The 13,119-nt window shown below is 47.8% G+C and overlaps 4 protein-coding genes across 4 annotated transcripts; 2 read left to right on the forward strand and 2 right to left on the reverse strand.

Annotated features, from left to right (window-relative positions):
• Positions 1 to 3,532, forward strand: K441DRAFT_531650 (uncharacterized protein; the record flags this gene model as incomplete). Its single annotated transcript, XM_067642213.1, has 3 exons — positions 1 to 2,087; positions 2,144 to 3,399; positions 3,450 to 3,532. The coding sequence occupies 3 exons, from the start codon at positions 1 to 3 to the stop codon at positions 3,530 to 3,532; spliced, it is 3,426 nt and encodes a 1,141-aa protein (XP_067510547.1).
• A 4,157-nt stretch (positions 3,533 to 7,689) lies between these two features.
• K441DRAFT_533045 (uncharacterized protein) lies at positions 7,690 to 9,476 on the reverse strand (the record flags this gene model as incomplete). Its single annotated transcript, XM_067642262.1, has 3 exons — positions 7,690 to 7,955; positions 8,009 to 8,781; positions 8,896 to 9,476. 3 exons carry the CDS (start codon positions 9,474 to 9,476, stop codon positions 7,690 to 7,692), a joined length of 1,620 nt encoding a protein of 539 aa, XP_067510548.1.
• Positions 9,477 to 9,709: 233 nt separating this feature from the next.
• On the forward strand, positions 9,710 to 11,600 carry K441DRAFT_691925 (aflatoxin B1 aldehyde reductase member 2). The gene is made up of 4 exons (XM_067652521.1): positions 9,710 to 10,017; positions 10,075 to 10,384; positions 10,556 to 10,721; positions 10,922 to 11,600. Exons 1-4 carry the CDS (start codon positions 9,959 to 9,961, stop codon positions 11,434 to 11,436), a joined length of 1,050 nt encoding a protein of 349 aa, XP_067510549.1. The 5' UTR covers positions 9,710 to 9,958; the 3' UTR covers positions 11,437 to 11,600.
• K441DRAFT_650629 (Smr-domain-containing protein) lies at positions 11,532 to 12,671 on the reverse strand (the record flags this gene model as incomplete). The annotated part of the gene is made up of 2 exons (XM_067647062.1): positions 12,164 to 12,671; positions 11,532 to 12,093 (listed from the first exon to the last, which is right to left on the reverse strand). Coding segments are annotated over exons 1-2 (526 nt in total), but the record flags the coding sequence as incomplete, so codon positions are not given.
• Between the last annotated feature and the right edge of the window lie 448 nt (positions 12,672 to 13,119).

Below are 13,119 nucleotides of genomic sequence, written 5' to 3' on the forward strand. Positions count from 1 at the left end.
ATGGCCAGTTTCCCACCTCCCAAGACTGATAAGCCAAGACCACATGTATGCGGAACGTGTAGTCGATCCTTCGCGAGGCTGGAACATTTGAAGCGCCATGAAAGGTCTCATACAAAAGAAAAGCCATTCGAGTGCCCGCAATGCACGAGGTGCTTTGCGAGGCGGGACTTGTTACTCCGGCACCAGCAGAAGCTTCATCAACAAGGTGCTGCATCTACCCGGCCTAGAAGTGGTCGACGCGAAAGCACGACCGGTTTGCCTCCAAGCGGCACCGGTAGGGTCCGGAAGAACTCCGTAGCAAGCAGCATTACGGGTACATCTGGTGTTTCTGGCACCGCGGGGATGAGGCCACGGGCAAACACAATCAGCCACATCGATGGTACAGCGTTCAATAACTTGCTTGCTTCGGCCAATTCATCCGCGGGAAGAAGTGGTGGGCATTCCGGGCATAGCCACCATTCCAGCTTTTCAGGCCTTTCTGGGGTTGGTGGTTTTGATTATAGGGGCATGTCTACCTCTTTAGGAAATCATGGGAACCAACACGGTTTACCAAAACTTGATACGCATCTTGGGCTCAATCTAGGCGGAGGTCTCCGCACTGCTCCCATTCAAGGATTTGGCGAAAACTTCGATATTGATAAGTACTTTGGATCATCTAGCTCAACCATCAATCCAGCCCAATTGCACTTCGGCTTGGGTGCTCCGGCTTCGCCTTTTCATCCTTTTGGTGGTCAGCTTCCTGGGGCCACGGCAATGGAGGAAGACGACAGCTTCGGCTGGGGTGCTGGGCTGGATAATTCTATGGTGTTCACCGGTGGTAATGACAACGCTGTTGATGGATCCTCACCATCCGCAATCAGCACAGCTAGTCAAAGTGGGTTCAGTGAAGTAATGTTAGATGGTTCGGGGCAACAGACTTCCGCAGCCATGTGGCATAACCAACTAGTAACGCAAGCCGGCATTAACCAAGCTCCATATGCTTTAGACACGATGGCTCCTATCTTCCCAGAGCTGATGCTTAACACCGTGTCCCCAAAGGATCTCCATGAGCAGAATGGCTCCAATGATTTTTACATATCATCTCCGCCACCGGTATCCGCCATGACTCCGACTGCGGGCATTCCTGGAATGCCTAACCAATACTTTCGGCCACCGATGACCTTCAATTCAGACACCACCAGTATCTCATCTTCGTCAATAAATGGCAGTGCACGTCATAGCTCAGTCACCTCTGTCTCTACAGACTCGATAACCGACGCGACTCGGCAGGCTTTGATCATGAATTTGTCTCAAGCATTAGGTTACGGGCACAATCAGCGGAAATACTCGCAACCTCAAGTTAGCTCTCCTTTGTCGGCCTCCAGCACCGGAAAGCCTCAAAATCAAATTGCCTCAGTTCCGAGCACCATAGAGCTCCAGCGTTATGTGAACGCTTACATTCAATATTTCCATCCGCATCTTCCTTTCCTGCACATTCCCACGCTCTCTTTCGATACGCCTGCTTATACTTACCAAATGCGGGCTGCAGGCAGTTTTAACCACGAAGGCCTTGTTGGAGATGGTGGGTGTCTAATTTTGGCAATGGCAGCGATAGGCGCACTTTACGAGTTTGAACACGCCGTCGCTAAAGAGCTTTTCGAAGCTGCTAAAAAGATGATCCTCTACTACCTTGATGAACGCCGTAGGGCGGGTTTGTCAGCTGCTGTGAATGGGCCCAATGCCGCTCACGATTCCATCAACAAACCTCCTTTGTGGCTAGTACAAGCTATGATACTCAATCTTGTTTATGAGCATAACTGTGGGGATAAGCAGGCTGCTGAGGTTACGAGCACTCATTGCACAGCCCTTGTCAGTCTTGCAAAAGCTGCAGGGTTGGATAAACCGGAGTCAGACTTGGCCAGCAGGGATCCCTTCTCCCAAACTACGCTCAACAAGTTTGATGGTGATGTTGAAATGGGCGACGATGGTTTGCCTTCGGACCTTTTCCAGAAGAGTTCACATTTGGAACATCTTGATGAGCACTCACAATGGATCCAGTGGAAAAAAGCTGAGGAACGTAAACGGACTTATTTTGCGGTCTTTGCGATGTCTAGCTTGCTCGTTTCTGCCTACGCTCATGTTTTTCAAAATTCGCGATATATAGCTTGCTCGTTTCTGCCTACGCTCATGCGCCGGAGATTCTCAACTCTGAAATTCGATTGGACCTTCCTTGCGAAGAAGACTTGTGGTCTACAGATAGCGCTCAAGCCTGGGTTGCCATGGGTGGACCTGCAGTTGCTCAGCAAAAGGGATTGTCCTTTAACTCTGCCATGACTTATTTGCTAGAGGCAAGTTTGCGACAGCAATCCGACCAGCGGGTACACAACTCCTGTTCACGGCCTTTCGGGTCTAACACCTCACTCGACGAACCTGTAGAGAGTGATATCAAGCCCAGCACTTTCGGGTGCTATGTGCTGATTAATGCCCTTCACGTATACATCTGGGAGACGAGGCAAAGGCATACCAGACGCCTCTGGAAGACGCAAGAGACAGGGGCGATGCACTTTCAAATAGAACCAGCACTAAAGGCTTGGCAGGCTGCTTGGAGGGCCAGCCCAAATCACAGCATCGAACGACCGAGCCCATTTGGACCATTATCCACAGACAGTATTCCTCTACTGGATCTAGCATATGTACATCTCTTCGTGAACCTGGGACGTTCGAAAGAGCTCCTGTGGCAGCGAGATTTTGATGGGATGGCTGGAGAACTCGCCAACGGGGTCGAAGTCGTCATTCATGCAGAAGGCTCTCCAGATCGTTCATCAGGCCCAACAGACTCAACTAGGACGTCAAACACATCAACCAGTTCCCCTGGGGCGGTCACTTCTCCCCAGGACATCGACGCTCTGGGCGAAGCGAGCCCCGGTCAGACAGTAAATAACCTGCAGCCGAACCAATCCTCGAAACGAGAACGATATCTCCGGAAGGCCGCTTTCTACGCCGCAGACTCATTATCCATGGCTGATAAGCTCGGAGCGACTTATGCTGAATTTACAGCAAGAGAGCTGCCAAATTCGTCCGCAGTGTGCACCTTCGACTGCGCCCAGATCCTTGCAGAGTGGGTTGCCACCGTCCAGGATCGCGTGGGCCGGTACCTTGGGGTACTTGGTAAGGATGAGATTGATTATACAGCTGTTCCCGCTATAATGCTTCTGGAAGAAGAAGACATCAAACTACTGGAGAAGATCTCAGACATCCTGAACCACGCAGACCTAAAACTGACGTTCGACATCACGAGCATGGGGTCTTCAGCTGCAATGCCGATCCCGGGCGGTCTTTCGAGCCTCAGCCCTTGTGGCTATGGAACCAAGCTTCTGATGGTGATAGCATACATGCTTGAGAAGGCCGCTGTATGGCCTGGTAAGTCACCAAATTTATTTATTCTTGTGCCCATGCTAATTACGCCATAGTCACCCATGTCATGGCTCGTGCCCTGGAGGCTCACGCTGCGCACATAAACCAACGCGCCGAAGCTTCTGCGGCGGTGTCGTAAAAGTCGTTATCTTCATGCTATCTACACGATGTCGATGTACCATTTACACTCTCCTTGTTGCGGGCTACGTTATATACTATCTTCATGAGTGACTACCTTCACGAGTAACGTGAAGTCCGGCTAGCGATTACGCGTTCACAACACTAAAGGAGAAAGATTACCCGCCTGGCCAGGACGAAAATATGGCAATATTACATCTCGCTAGGCTCTGCTGGGCAATTTGGTCCAATTCAGTAATGCCCTCCCTTCTCAAGGTCCTATTTCGTTTTGTATATTTTCATGTTTCTGAAAAACCCCTCCTACCACCTAACCCTTTGTTATGAGTAAAAAAAACCTTCGGGATGCGGGCTCGGTAAATATATTTCCAACATGATGAAAACTTCGAAATACGCCTGAACACAAATAAGCAACCACATTCTTTGAATCTTGTCTACAGTCCTTGCCCCTTCGGCCTCTGGAGGCCTTTTGATATTACTGGTAATGCTTATCACGAATTGAACGCGAGCGCTTTGTAGTACGCTATGCTATGCTTTTCTCACTTCGCTTTAATCGTGGATGTGGTGTTTTCCTATAATATTATCCTCGATGCATTTCCTGCGCGGTGCGGCGGAGAAATGCCGGCGATACTTATGGATTGCAGGATTTTGGGTACGTTCTGCGTTGATCGCTTACTTTTTTTTTTCTGTAGCTGGCGAACAAATGGGTTTGGTTGGGTCTTTTCACGAGATCGATGTGATTTATGGCTATGTCAGATGTATTTACGAGACAGAACGGGAATTTTGGAAATGGGAACGGAATATGGGATGAATCTTTCCATTTGGGTTGGATCTGGATAGGTCAAAAAGCGCTGATTAGGAATTGAGCTTTGGTGTTCGCTTTCAAGTACCTTGCTGTGAGTTGCAATCTTACCCTTACGAGCCGTGCGACTGCTATGAGTAGGCCGGGTGACCATAGTTGATGGCCCGTTACAATTCGTACGATATTATCACAGTACTCACTATTTCACTAAACCTGACTTCGCAAATGCACCAGGCCTCTGAACCGTTTTTAGTTGCAGTGCATTACTATCATCAACTCGGTGCTGCTTTAACCTTGTAAAATGCACAGGACACGGCTCACTTTCTTTCAGATCGCAGTGTAGTCAGTATGCTGGCGCCTGTTTCAAGACCCTCTGCGCTAAATTGTAGTAGATCGTAATGCATGACTCGCATTCCGGAATGTCACGGCTCGTCCGTTTACTAGGCGGTCACTGAGAAGCAAATCTTTAGGTCGGTACTCCATTCAATTATAGCACTCCTAAATATGCCAAGCAAGCTAGAGCGGATGCCTTTGAGCACTGTACAGGGCCCCTATTGGGTAGGGCACCATTTCTGAATACCCCTGTACACGAGGGTGAAACTAGAGTCCTCATTTATGCAATGACCTTCGCGGCATGGGTCCGGCTAACAAACATAGGATATTCTCTGCAGCACCCTTCAGGGTCCACAGAAAATGCACTAACGCTGAATCTGCAGGGAGGACGGCATAGAAATCTTGGGCTGCGACTACATGTATGACAAAAAAGGTGATGTCGCAGACTCCTCTTGATATTAACATGTTTCCATGAATGCTACCTTAATTTAACAGAAATGGTCGCAGCGCCCTAGGAAAAACGCTGCGGGAACTTCGATTAGTGAAGGTATTAGGAAATGAGAAATCTACTTGCAAGATCTAGCAGAATTGGGTTTTCATGCGTCTCTAAGAAAGCTGGTTCCCGAACGTCGTCTGCCACGCTCTATGTAACATACAGTGGTGTTCATTGCTCGGCTAAGCGCCCGCTGAGTCGCTGAGCCGCACGTGACGCATACAACCCCCGTCGACATTCGCGAATGTCCACGGCCAAGCTTGCAGCCAAGCCGTGGATATTTTCGAATATCTTACCTCCCCCCGCTAATCGAGCCGCTAATGCGCGCACTATTAGCCTATTAGGCCAGCCGTGCGCTTATGTATTTACCCTATGCGGTAAGGTTACTTATCCGCTCGCTGAGTGGCCGGTAGGTATACTTTCTCTACCTCTCCCCGGCCCACGTCCGTCACGGGACTCCCGTTCCATGCGCTACGCCGTGCGCGTAGCTGGCGTCATAGGATTCTGTAACCGACTACCGGTACCAAAGCTTGCGCCACCCTATGACTCACCACCCTTGTTTTCAGCTGCAATTGTACATCGTCGTCGGCTTCGCCGACGGCATCACCGACACCCTTTTGCCACCTATTTCTTGTATATAGTCCACTCGATTTCCATAGATTTACAATTAAGTTGCTCGTTCAATACCCACACACTGCAAAGCTTACAGATTCCCTTTTTTGTTTGTTTGTTTATTTGCATTATTCGGCAGATAGTTTATCCGCCCCATTGCCCCTATAGATGTAGCCGCAGCTGCATTCCTATTGAGGTCTCTAGCAATCCTCTTGAGTCTCCACGACAGCCGTACGTAGCTATCAATTCTTCGAATCTGATGCCTGTTCATCTAGCGTTCGCATGTGATACTTCGTCATCGTGACAACACGTTACAGTAGTATTATATATATCTATTCAATCCATTATAGGCCCTAACGTTGCTCTTCTTAAGCTATATTATATAAGACTTAGGTTTTAACCCCTAGCGGTAAACTTTAACGAGGGAGATAACTAAAAAGTAAAAGCGTGCTAAGGGGCTACAGTTTCTTATTAAATAGTGAGGTGACATTATCGATAAGAACTGGGCAATAGGATCAATAGGATCAATAGGATCAAGGCTCCGTGATGAAAAATATGAGGTCGTAGAATCTGCAGATTTCCATATACAATTGCTATATGCACCCAATTTTTGGAGTTAAGTCACTTAAGATAAGGTAACTAATATTTATCGTTTCTGTAGAACGGAATTTTGCAAACAGCGAGGTTTAGAGGAAGATTTAGGGTGCCATGGTTGTTAAAATTCGCGATATATAAAGGCTCGAAGGAGGGCAACAGCCATGGCTGCGGGGGTTCTTTGGCCTTTCGAGTTGGTGGAATTGAATATTGAGTTGGTGGAACAAAGTCTATATCATTAGAAGTACAATTGGAAGGTATGTATAATATCTGAATCTATGTAGGTAATACGCGTACATTTGGTTCTAGTGTTTTGGTGTTTTGCGCACGGTCCAATTACTGTAGGACGCTACCAGCCCAAGGGATAGTAAGTCGGAAGGAGAAATAAAGAAACGCGCTCTACCACGCTGCAGTTTCTACAATTCACTAGAACATAAAGCTCCTATATCTTAGAATTAATTCAAATACTTATTATTGTGGCTCGCATTAAGCAAAAAGCGCGTCGCGCGGATACAACCTGCTTGTATGCATCTCCGTCAGACTAAACTCTAAATTAGCGGACCGAAGTAGAGACGTGTACTTCCCGGTACCATCCGTGCCACTCTAAACATAGAAAAGACCTAAGACTTCCGCCTCCCGAGCCATAACGTTCCCCGTAGCGTTAGAGGCGGACGCGCGGAATCCTGGCTCGGCTAGCCCTGGCTCACGCGATGAAAAGCCTCAACGGCACTAGAATCGCGGTACTGTAGGGTTTTTGTTTGGCTTTTTTCTTCATTCGGCTGACAAAATGTTCGGCTTTCGCAACAATTGCGGGTCATCTCGGAGGTAGTTGACGCGGGAGTCTGGCTACAATTATAAGTACGCAATCGACAATCTCCTGGTACGTGTTCGATAGGGTAATGCGTACCGACTTTTGTATGCTGAGATGTCGTCCGGGGACAACATCGGATCTATTGATCCCGAGCAAACGCGCTAGTCTTACCTTTTGGCAGGATTTTCTCTATTACTATCTAGTAATAAGGCACTGAAATTAAGATCTTATTGGAATGTGCAACCACCCAAAAGTTCAAAAAAAGAGCTAGACGCCGCCCATTCTATCTATACGTCCGGAAGGTCCAGAAAAACGCACGCGTCAACAGATGCGAAACGCTATGGTCCTGTCTAAAGATAGCCAGCCACCCTAGAAAGGTCGAGCGCTTGGGTTTGAGATATCATACCCATAAGACAATATCACAAAAACCGTTCATATGCCAGAATCTAGATGCCAATATCCATACGCCATCCATAGATAATGTTCAAAAATCGGAATAGCACCATACGAAATAATCTAGTCTTCGAGGTCACTCTCGCTGACCTCTTCTAATTTCTTTCGCTTTTCCTCGTCCATCTCCTTGTAGGTTGCCCAGCTAAGCAGTATGAAAGCACCAATGATCAAACAACCGCCGACAATAGCTGCCGGCGTGAGCGGGGAATAAAGAGGTTCAGGAAGAAGCTGGTCGACGAGAGCAACAATAAAAATGGTTAAGAGAGCTGCGACGGAGGAGAGGACCGGAGAAGTTAGAGAAATAAGGATGAGGAAGGAACCGGAAAAAGCTACGAATATGTTAGTTGCGGGGTCTAGGCAAGACACAGCAGTATTAACTTACTTGCATTAGCAAGAACACTAATGGCCATCATCCATGCCGCTTCTCCTGTCGGCAGTCCGAACTTCTCCAAACCCAAAACATGCAAAATCGGGAGAGGGATCCAAAGAACTAGTAAAGTGAATGATCCAATCAAGCTACCAAAGCAATTGGCAAAGATCATGCCCCGACCTGGGCTGCAGCCATCTGGAGGACAAGCCAGTTTCTTGTATAACACTTCATAGAAACCATAGAGAACACTTCCAACGCCGATAATGAAGTTTCCTAGGGCTCTTTTATTTGCTTCTTCAGGAGGCGGGGCGTTGCCTCCTCCTGCGCCGCCTCCAGATTTATTGCCATGCTTTGCTGGCGATGAATCGCCATAGGCGACGACGAATACGCCGGCGATCGCAACAGCTACAGCAATGATCTTGGATACCCGAACCTTCTCGTGAAGTAGCGGTATGCTAAAAGCGTAGGCGAAGAATGCAGAGCAATTGTAAATTGCTGTCAAATCACTTGCGGTCGTCATATTCACAGCAACGTACCAGCTTCCTCCGGCAATTGTAAGAGCGCAAGTAACGAAGGCGGTCATCTTGATCATGTACGGGACCGGCGATCTTTGTGAAGCCCGCACTGATGGGTGGAGAGTGCCATGCTCAACCATCAGAGCAGTGCTTCGAAGAATTTGCACATGTCTCCGCCAAAACGTCTGCCATGGCATGTTCCATTTCTGTATCCTCAATATTAAGAGTTGCGTGGGCCATAGAAGGGTCCAGGAGCCGTGCGTTAGGTATCTAATGTGAAGACGAATATCAGCTTTACAGCGAACTCATGGGCCTGATAAGAAGATCATCTGCTTGTGATCATATTTATGATTGGGAATTCTAGTTCGAACTGTGCATACTCACAGCATGCAATACGGTTTCTCCCACTCCAACTGGTGTTGGATGTATACGGCCGTCTCAGTTTGCACCGTGAAGCTGACAAGACTTAATGCCAAAAATATAGCCGCATATGTATACCTCTTCCTCGTCTCATATGTTGCCTGTGTAATGGGGTCTCGTTCGTGGAAAGTCGACCGACGGGTTAAAAGAGCTGGCCGAGTTGGCGAGTCGTACCCTGGTGCATCAGCTTTGGATCCTAAAAGTGGTGTCTGCGACCTTCCATCTGTAGGCCGATGATATGAAGGTCGGAGATCGGAAGGCATGTCGTGATCGTCGACTTCTTGGTCGTTCCAGTCCTCGAAACCAAAATCGCTGTCAAATGCCTCCTCCCTTTGAACACGCTGTTCTTGGCCCCACTCGCCGTATTGGGGAACTTCTGAGAACGGCGACGATGTTCCGGAAAGTTGCCGTGATGACGACTGAGATATATGGACAGGGGAGCTTAGAGGTTCTGAAGACGCCGAATCGTCTTGGAATCGGTCTGGAGGTTGTAGAGTGGACTGTAGTGCTGCCTTTGTCTTAAGAGGTATTGGTTCTTTAGGCATGCAAGCGACTCAGCAGGACAAGGCACAGTGGCAGTAGTGGTGTGGCTGCAGTGCGCGATAAGGCGGTGACAGTGTAGAGTGGTGGCCATCAGAGCAACAAGAACCCCCGTGCCCCGTAGTCGGAGATCCAATGTGTCGGGAGTGACGATGTAGTCTTGGCAATAGCTAGCCTGCAGGGTCCACCTCCCTGCACCTATGGGGAAACTCACCCATATCTGCACGAGGCTGTCTCACGAATGAGGAAACCTTCCGGATTGTTCGTATTGCTCACATTGCTCGCATGATTACCTATCAGAATCGTCGACCCATGCAGTTGCTACCTTAATCAGCGGAGATATATTATCTCCGTGGTATACAAAGTTGGTATAAATGGCTCAGTATTTCAGATTTCTCTCAATAACCCATTTAAATACTTTCTTTGGCGTTTCTTCGCTGTGTTTCTCAACATTCCTATTCTTCCTTGTTCTCAAAGTCAACTCGTTATGTCTCGTATCATCCAGAATCCGAAACAACGAATCATTCTTGGTCTGATGACCTTTGGGTAAGCCACGATAACAATATTAAGGCAGGCAACGCAGTCATGTTGATCTTTTTCAAGGCCTGACGAATCCAACGGAGCCCGTGTGACGGATCTAGATGAATTCAAAAAATGCCTCCACTATTTTCAAGCTCAAGGCTACAATGAGATTGATACAGCCCGCATCTACGTTGGAGGCCAGCAGGAAGCTTTTACCAAGGCTGCAGGCTGGAAAGGGCGAGGCCTTACAATTGCGACTAAATGGTATCCACTGAAGCCTGGTGACCATAATGCTGCCACCGTCAAGGAAAACCTTAACAAAAGCTTAACAGAGCTTGGCACAAACTGTGTTGATATTTTCTACTTGCATGCGGCAGATAGAGCTGTTCCGGTAAGTTATTGAACGAGATGTTGATTGGCTGCGGAACATAAAACAGCTTCGCAGCTCCATAAACTTCACCAACTGATTTCGTCTGCAAGATATCCTGCTAATACCGCTCTGCGGGCATTAAAGCTGAGGCAAATCAAAATACAATTTAACGGGCAGAGCTGATTTTTGTAGTTCACGGAAACCCTAGAGGCTGTCAATGAACTCTACAAGGAGGGTAAATTTAAACAGCTTGGCCTCAGTAATTTCTCCGCTTATGAAGTTGCTGAATTGGTCATTACGTGCAAAGAGCGAGGATGGGTTAGGCCTACGATATACCAAGCAATTTACAATGCCATAAGTATGTCCCTACACAGTGTTTCAATCATTCTCCCTGCTCAGCATTTTTATATTCCTTTTGAGACGATCTTTGTTTCATGTTATCATCATATGATAATCTTCTTTTGATTGCATACCCACCAATTATCGCAACCCTTCACATCCGAGCAATCTGAACATACTACATTCCTCCCAACGCCCTACTAACTAGTCATCTTCTAGCCCGATCTATTGAAATGGAGCTCATCCCTGCTTGCCGACGCTACGGCCTTGACCTCGTCATCTACAATCCAATAGCAGGAGGTCTTTTCTCCGGCAAGATCAAATCGAAAGAGGTCCCGGCCTCTGGCCGTTACAGTGACAAAGACTCCCGCATGGGTGGCATGTACCGTTTCCGGTATTTCAAAGATGCGACATTCGATGCCTTGGCACTCATCGAGCCTGTTGTGGAGAAACATGGTCTAAGCATGCTAGAGGTCGCATTCCGGTGGCTGGTGCACCATTCTGCTCTAAAGATGCAGGAGAAAGGGGGCAATGATGGGATTATTATGGGTGTTAGTAGGTTCGAGCAATTAGAGATGAATCTGGAATTTTGTGAGAGGGGGCCACTGCCACAGGATGTTGTGGATGTTTTGGAGCAGGCGTGGTTGTTAACAAAGGTGACGGCACCGAATTACTGGCACCTTGATTTGTCTTATGCCTATGATACCCAGAAGGAACTATTTGGGACAAATTGAGGAAGAGTGGCGGAGAAAGATCCAAATGCGATGAATGCATGGTTGTAAGGGAGTTAATCGACCAAAGAGTCACACGATGATCAAAAAATGTTCTTGGATGGATAACTTTGACAGATATATACAGCGTCCTCGTGTACACTCTATCCCAATCATATTAAGCTCTTATACCCAATCATGCGATAAGATCCACGATATATTATAACAAAACCCCAGCCCCTAACCCCCATTTCTAGTTTGAAATTGCCATTTCCTGCGTCAGCATTGCCGTAGGGTATCTTTAAATAGTCCCTCTACTACTATCACATCACAATACAGCACCCTCTAAGGGCCTTGAATACTCTTGGCAACAACTTCTTAGCCACCTCCTCAACCTCGTCATTCTGGCCCTGCTGTTGCTGCTGCTGCCCGCCATGGTGCTGTTGCTGTCCGTGGTGCTGCTGGCCTCCATGGTGCTGCTGCTGCCCACCTTGCTGATAGCCACCCCCACCATGATGTGGCGCAGGTGGCATCTGTGCTGGAGCCCCAGTAAGGTTGATATACATGCGACCTTCGTTTTCCTCCGTTGAGTACTGCAAGCCTAGCTCCTGGCACACTTGCTCAATGCGTGGCTTCATCCTCTGGACATGGTTCCGGCTATGGTTTCCCTTGCCCACAATGCTTCATGGTACCTCCTGTCAGCGCCTCCTCGGACTTGCGCAAAGAGAGCCAAAGAGCCAAAGAGCCTTACACGTGGAGATGCGTTTGCCTAGTCTGCTGCGCATACCGAATCCGCTGCTCCAGAATCTCCTCGGCTTCTTCAACAAACTGGCCGTGCAGATCAATAGTATCTGAGTCCACTCTGCCCTCTGCATTGTTCTCCCTAAAAATGTAGTCTGAAGCCTGCTTGTTGTACTTGTCCATTTGCGCGGCATGGCGCTTTCCTTCTTCCGAGAGTTCATGAGCGAGAGCACCATTGCCGGACTCGTAGGCTTGGTGTGCACGGTCGAAACACGAGCTTCGCTTGGCAGCCTCCTGGCGTGCAAGGTCGCGCAGGCGGTCGTATTCAGCCTCAGTGCCGGCCGAGCTGTGGTTGAGGGCTGGAAGGTGTTAGCAGAGATGAAACGGAGGGTTTGAGGGTGACAATGGTCATGTTTGGAAAGGAGGTAGCACCGCGACCGCCCAATTGGGTCATAGGAATTGACATTTTGAGGATATTGAGGAAACTGCTGAAAAGTTAAAAGGGTGGCGGAGGGTTGCGACTGGGATGTTTTGTGGAGAACGATCACCCGCCAAGAGATCTGGACGAGATCCCGACAACAAACACCAAGGTCCCGGCAGCCCTGTCTTCGGAGCAGTGTGGCCAAAAATTACGATAAGCGAATTAAAACAAATCGATATCGGATACCGGATTATCCGATATCAATTTATTTCAATTCGCTTATCGTAATATATATTAGATCGCACACTTTAACTTAAAATCTCTACTATATAATAGATTCTTCTAGTAACTATAGCTTTAGAGACTAATCTTAAGTCTTCTCTTCTAACCCTCTACCCCCTAGTAGGATATTAAAACAGGAAGTAGATATTATATGGCTGCTATTAGTTCAGTTAGTCTATCGTGCGCGCAACCTTTACGTTCTTATTAGTTATAAAATATACGTGCATTATACGTGCGTATATCTATAAAACACCAAAAATTAA

This window comes from Cenococcum geophilum (assembly GCF_001692895.1).
Source record: "Cenococcum geophilum 1.58 unplaced genomic scaffold K441scaffold_1, whole genome shotgun sequence".
Classification (NCBI taxonomy): domain Eukaryota; kingdom Fungi; phylum Ascomycota; class Dothideomycetes; order Gloniales; family Gloniaceae; genus Cenococcum; species Cenococcum geophilum.

What these genes read in the sequence shown, in the direction of transcription:
- K441DRAFT_691925 (XM_067652521.1), top strand. Translation starts at nt 9,959, where the DNA reads ATGTCTCGTATCATCCAGAATCCGAAACAACGAATCATTCTTGGTCTG. An exon ending in CTTGGTCTGATGACCTTTGG is followed by an intron (nt 10,018 to 10,074) that starts GTAAGCCACGAT and finishes ATCTTTTTCAAG; the next exon opens with GCCTGACGAATCCAACGGAG. An exon ending in AGCAATTTACAATGCCATAA is followed by an intron (nt 10,722 to 10,921) that starts GTATGTCCCTAC and finishes GTCATCTTCTAG; the next exon opens with CCCGATCTATTGAAATGGAG.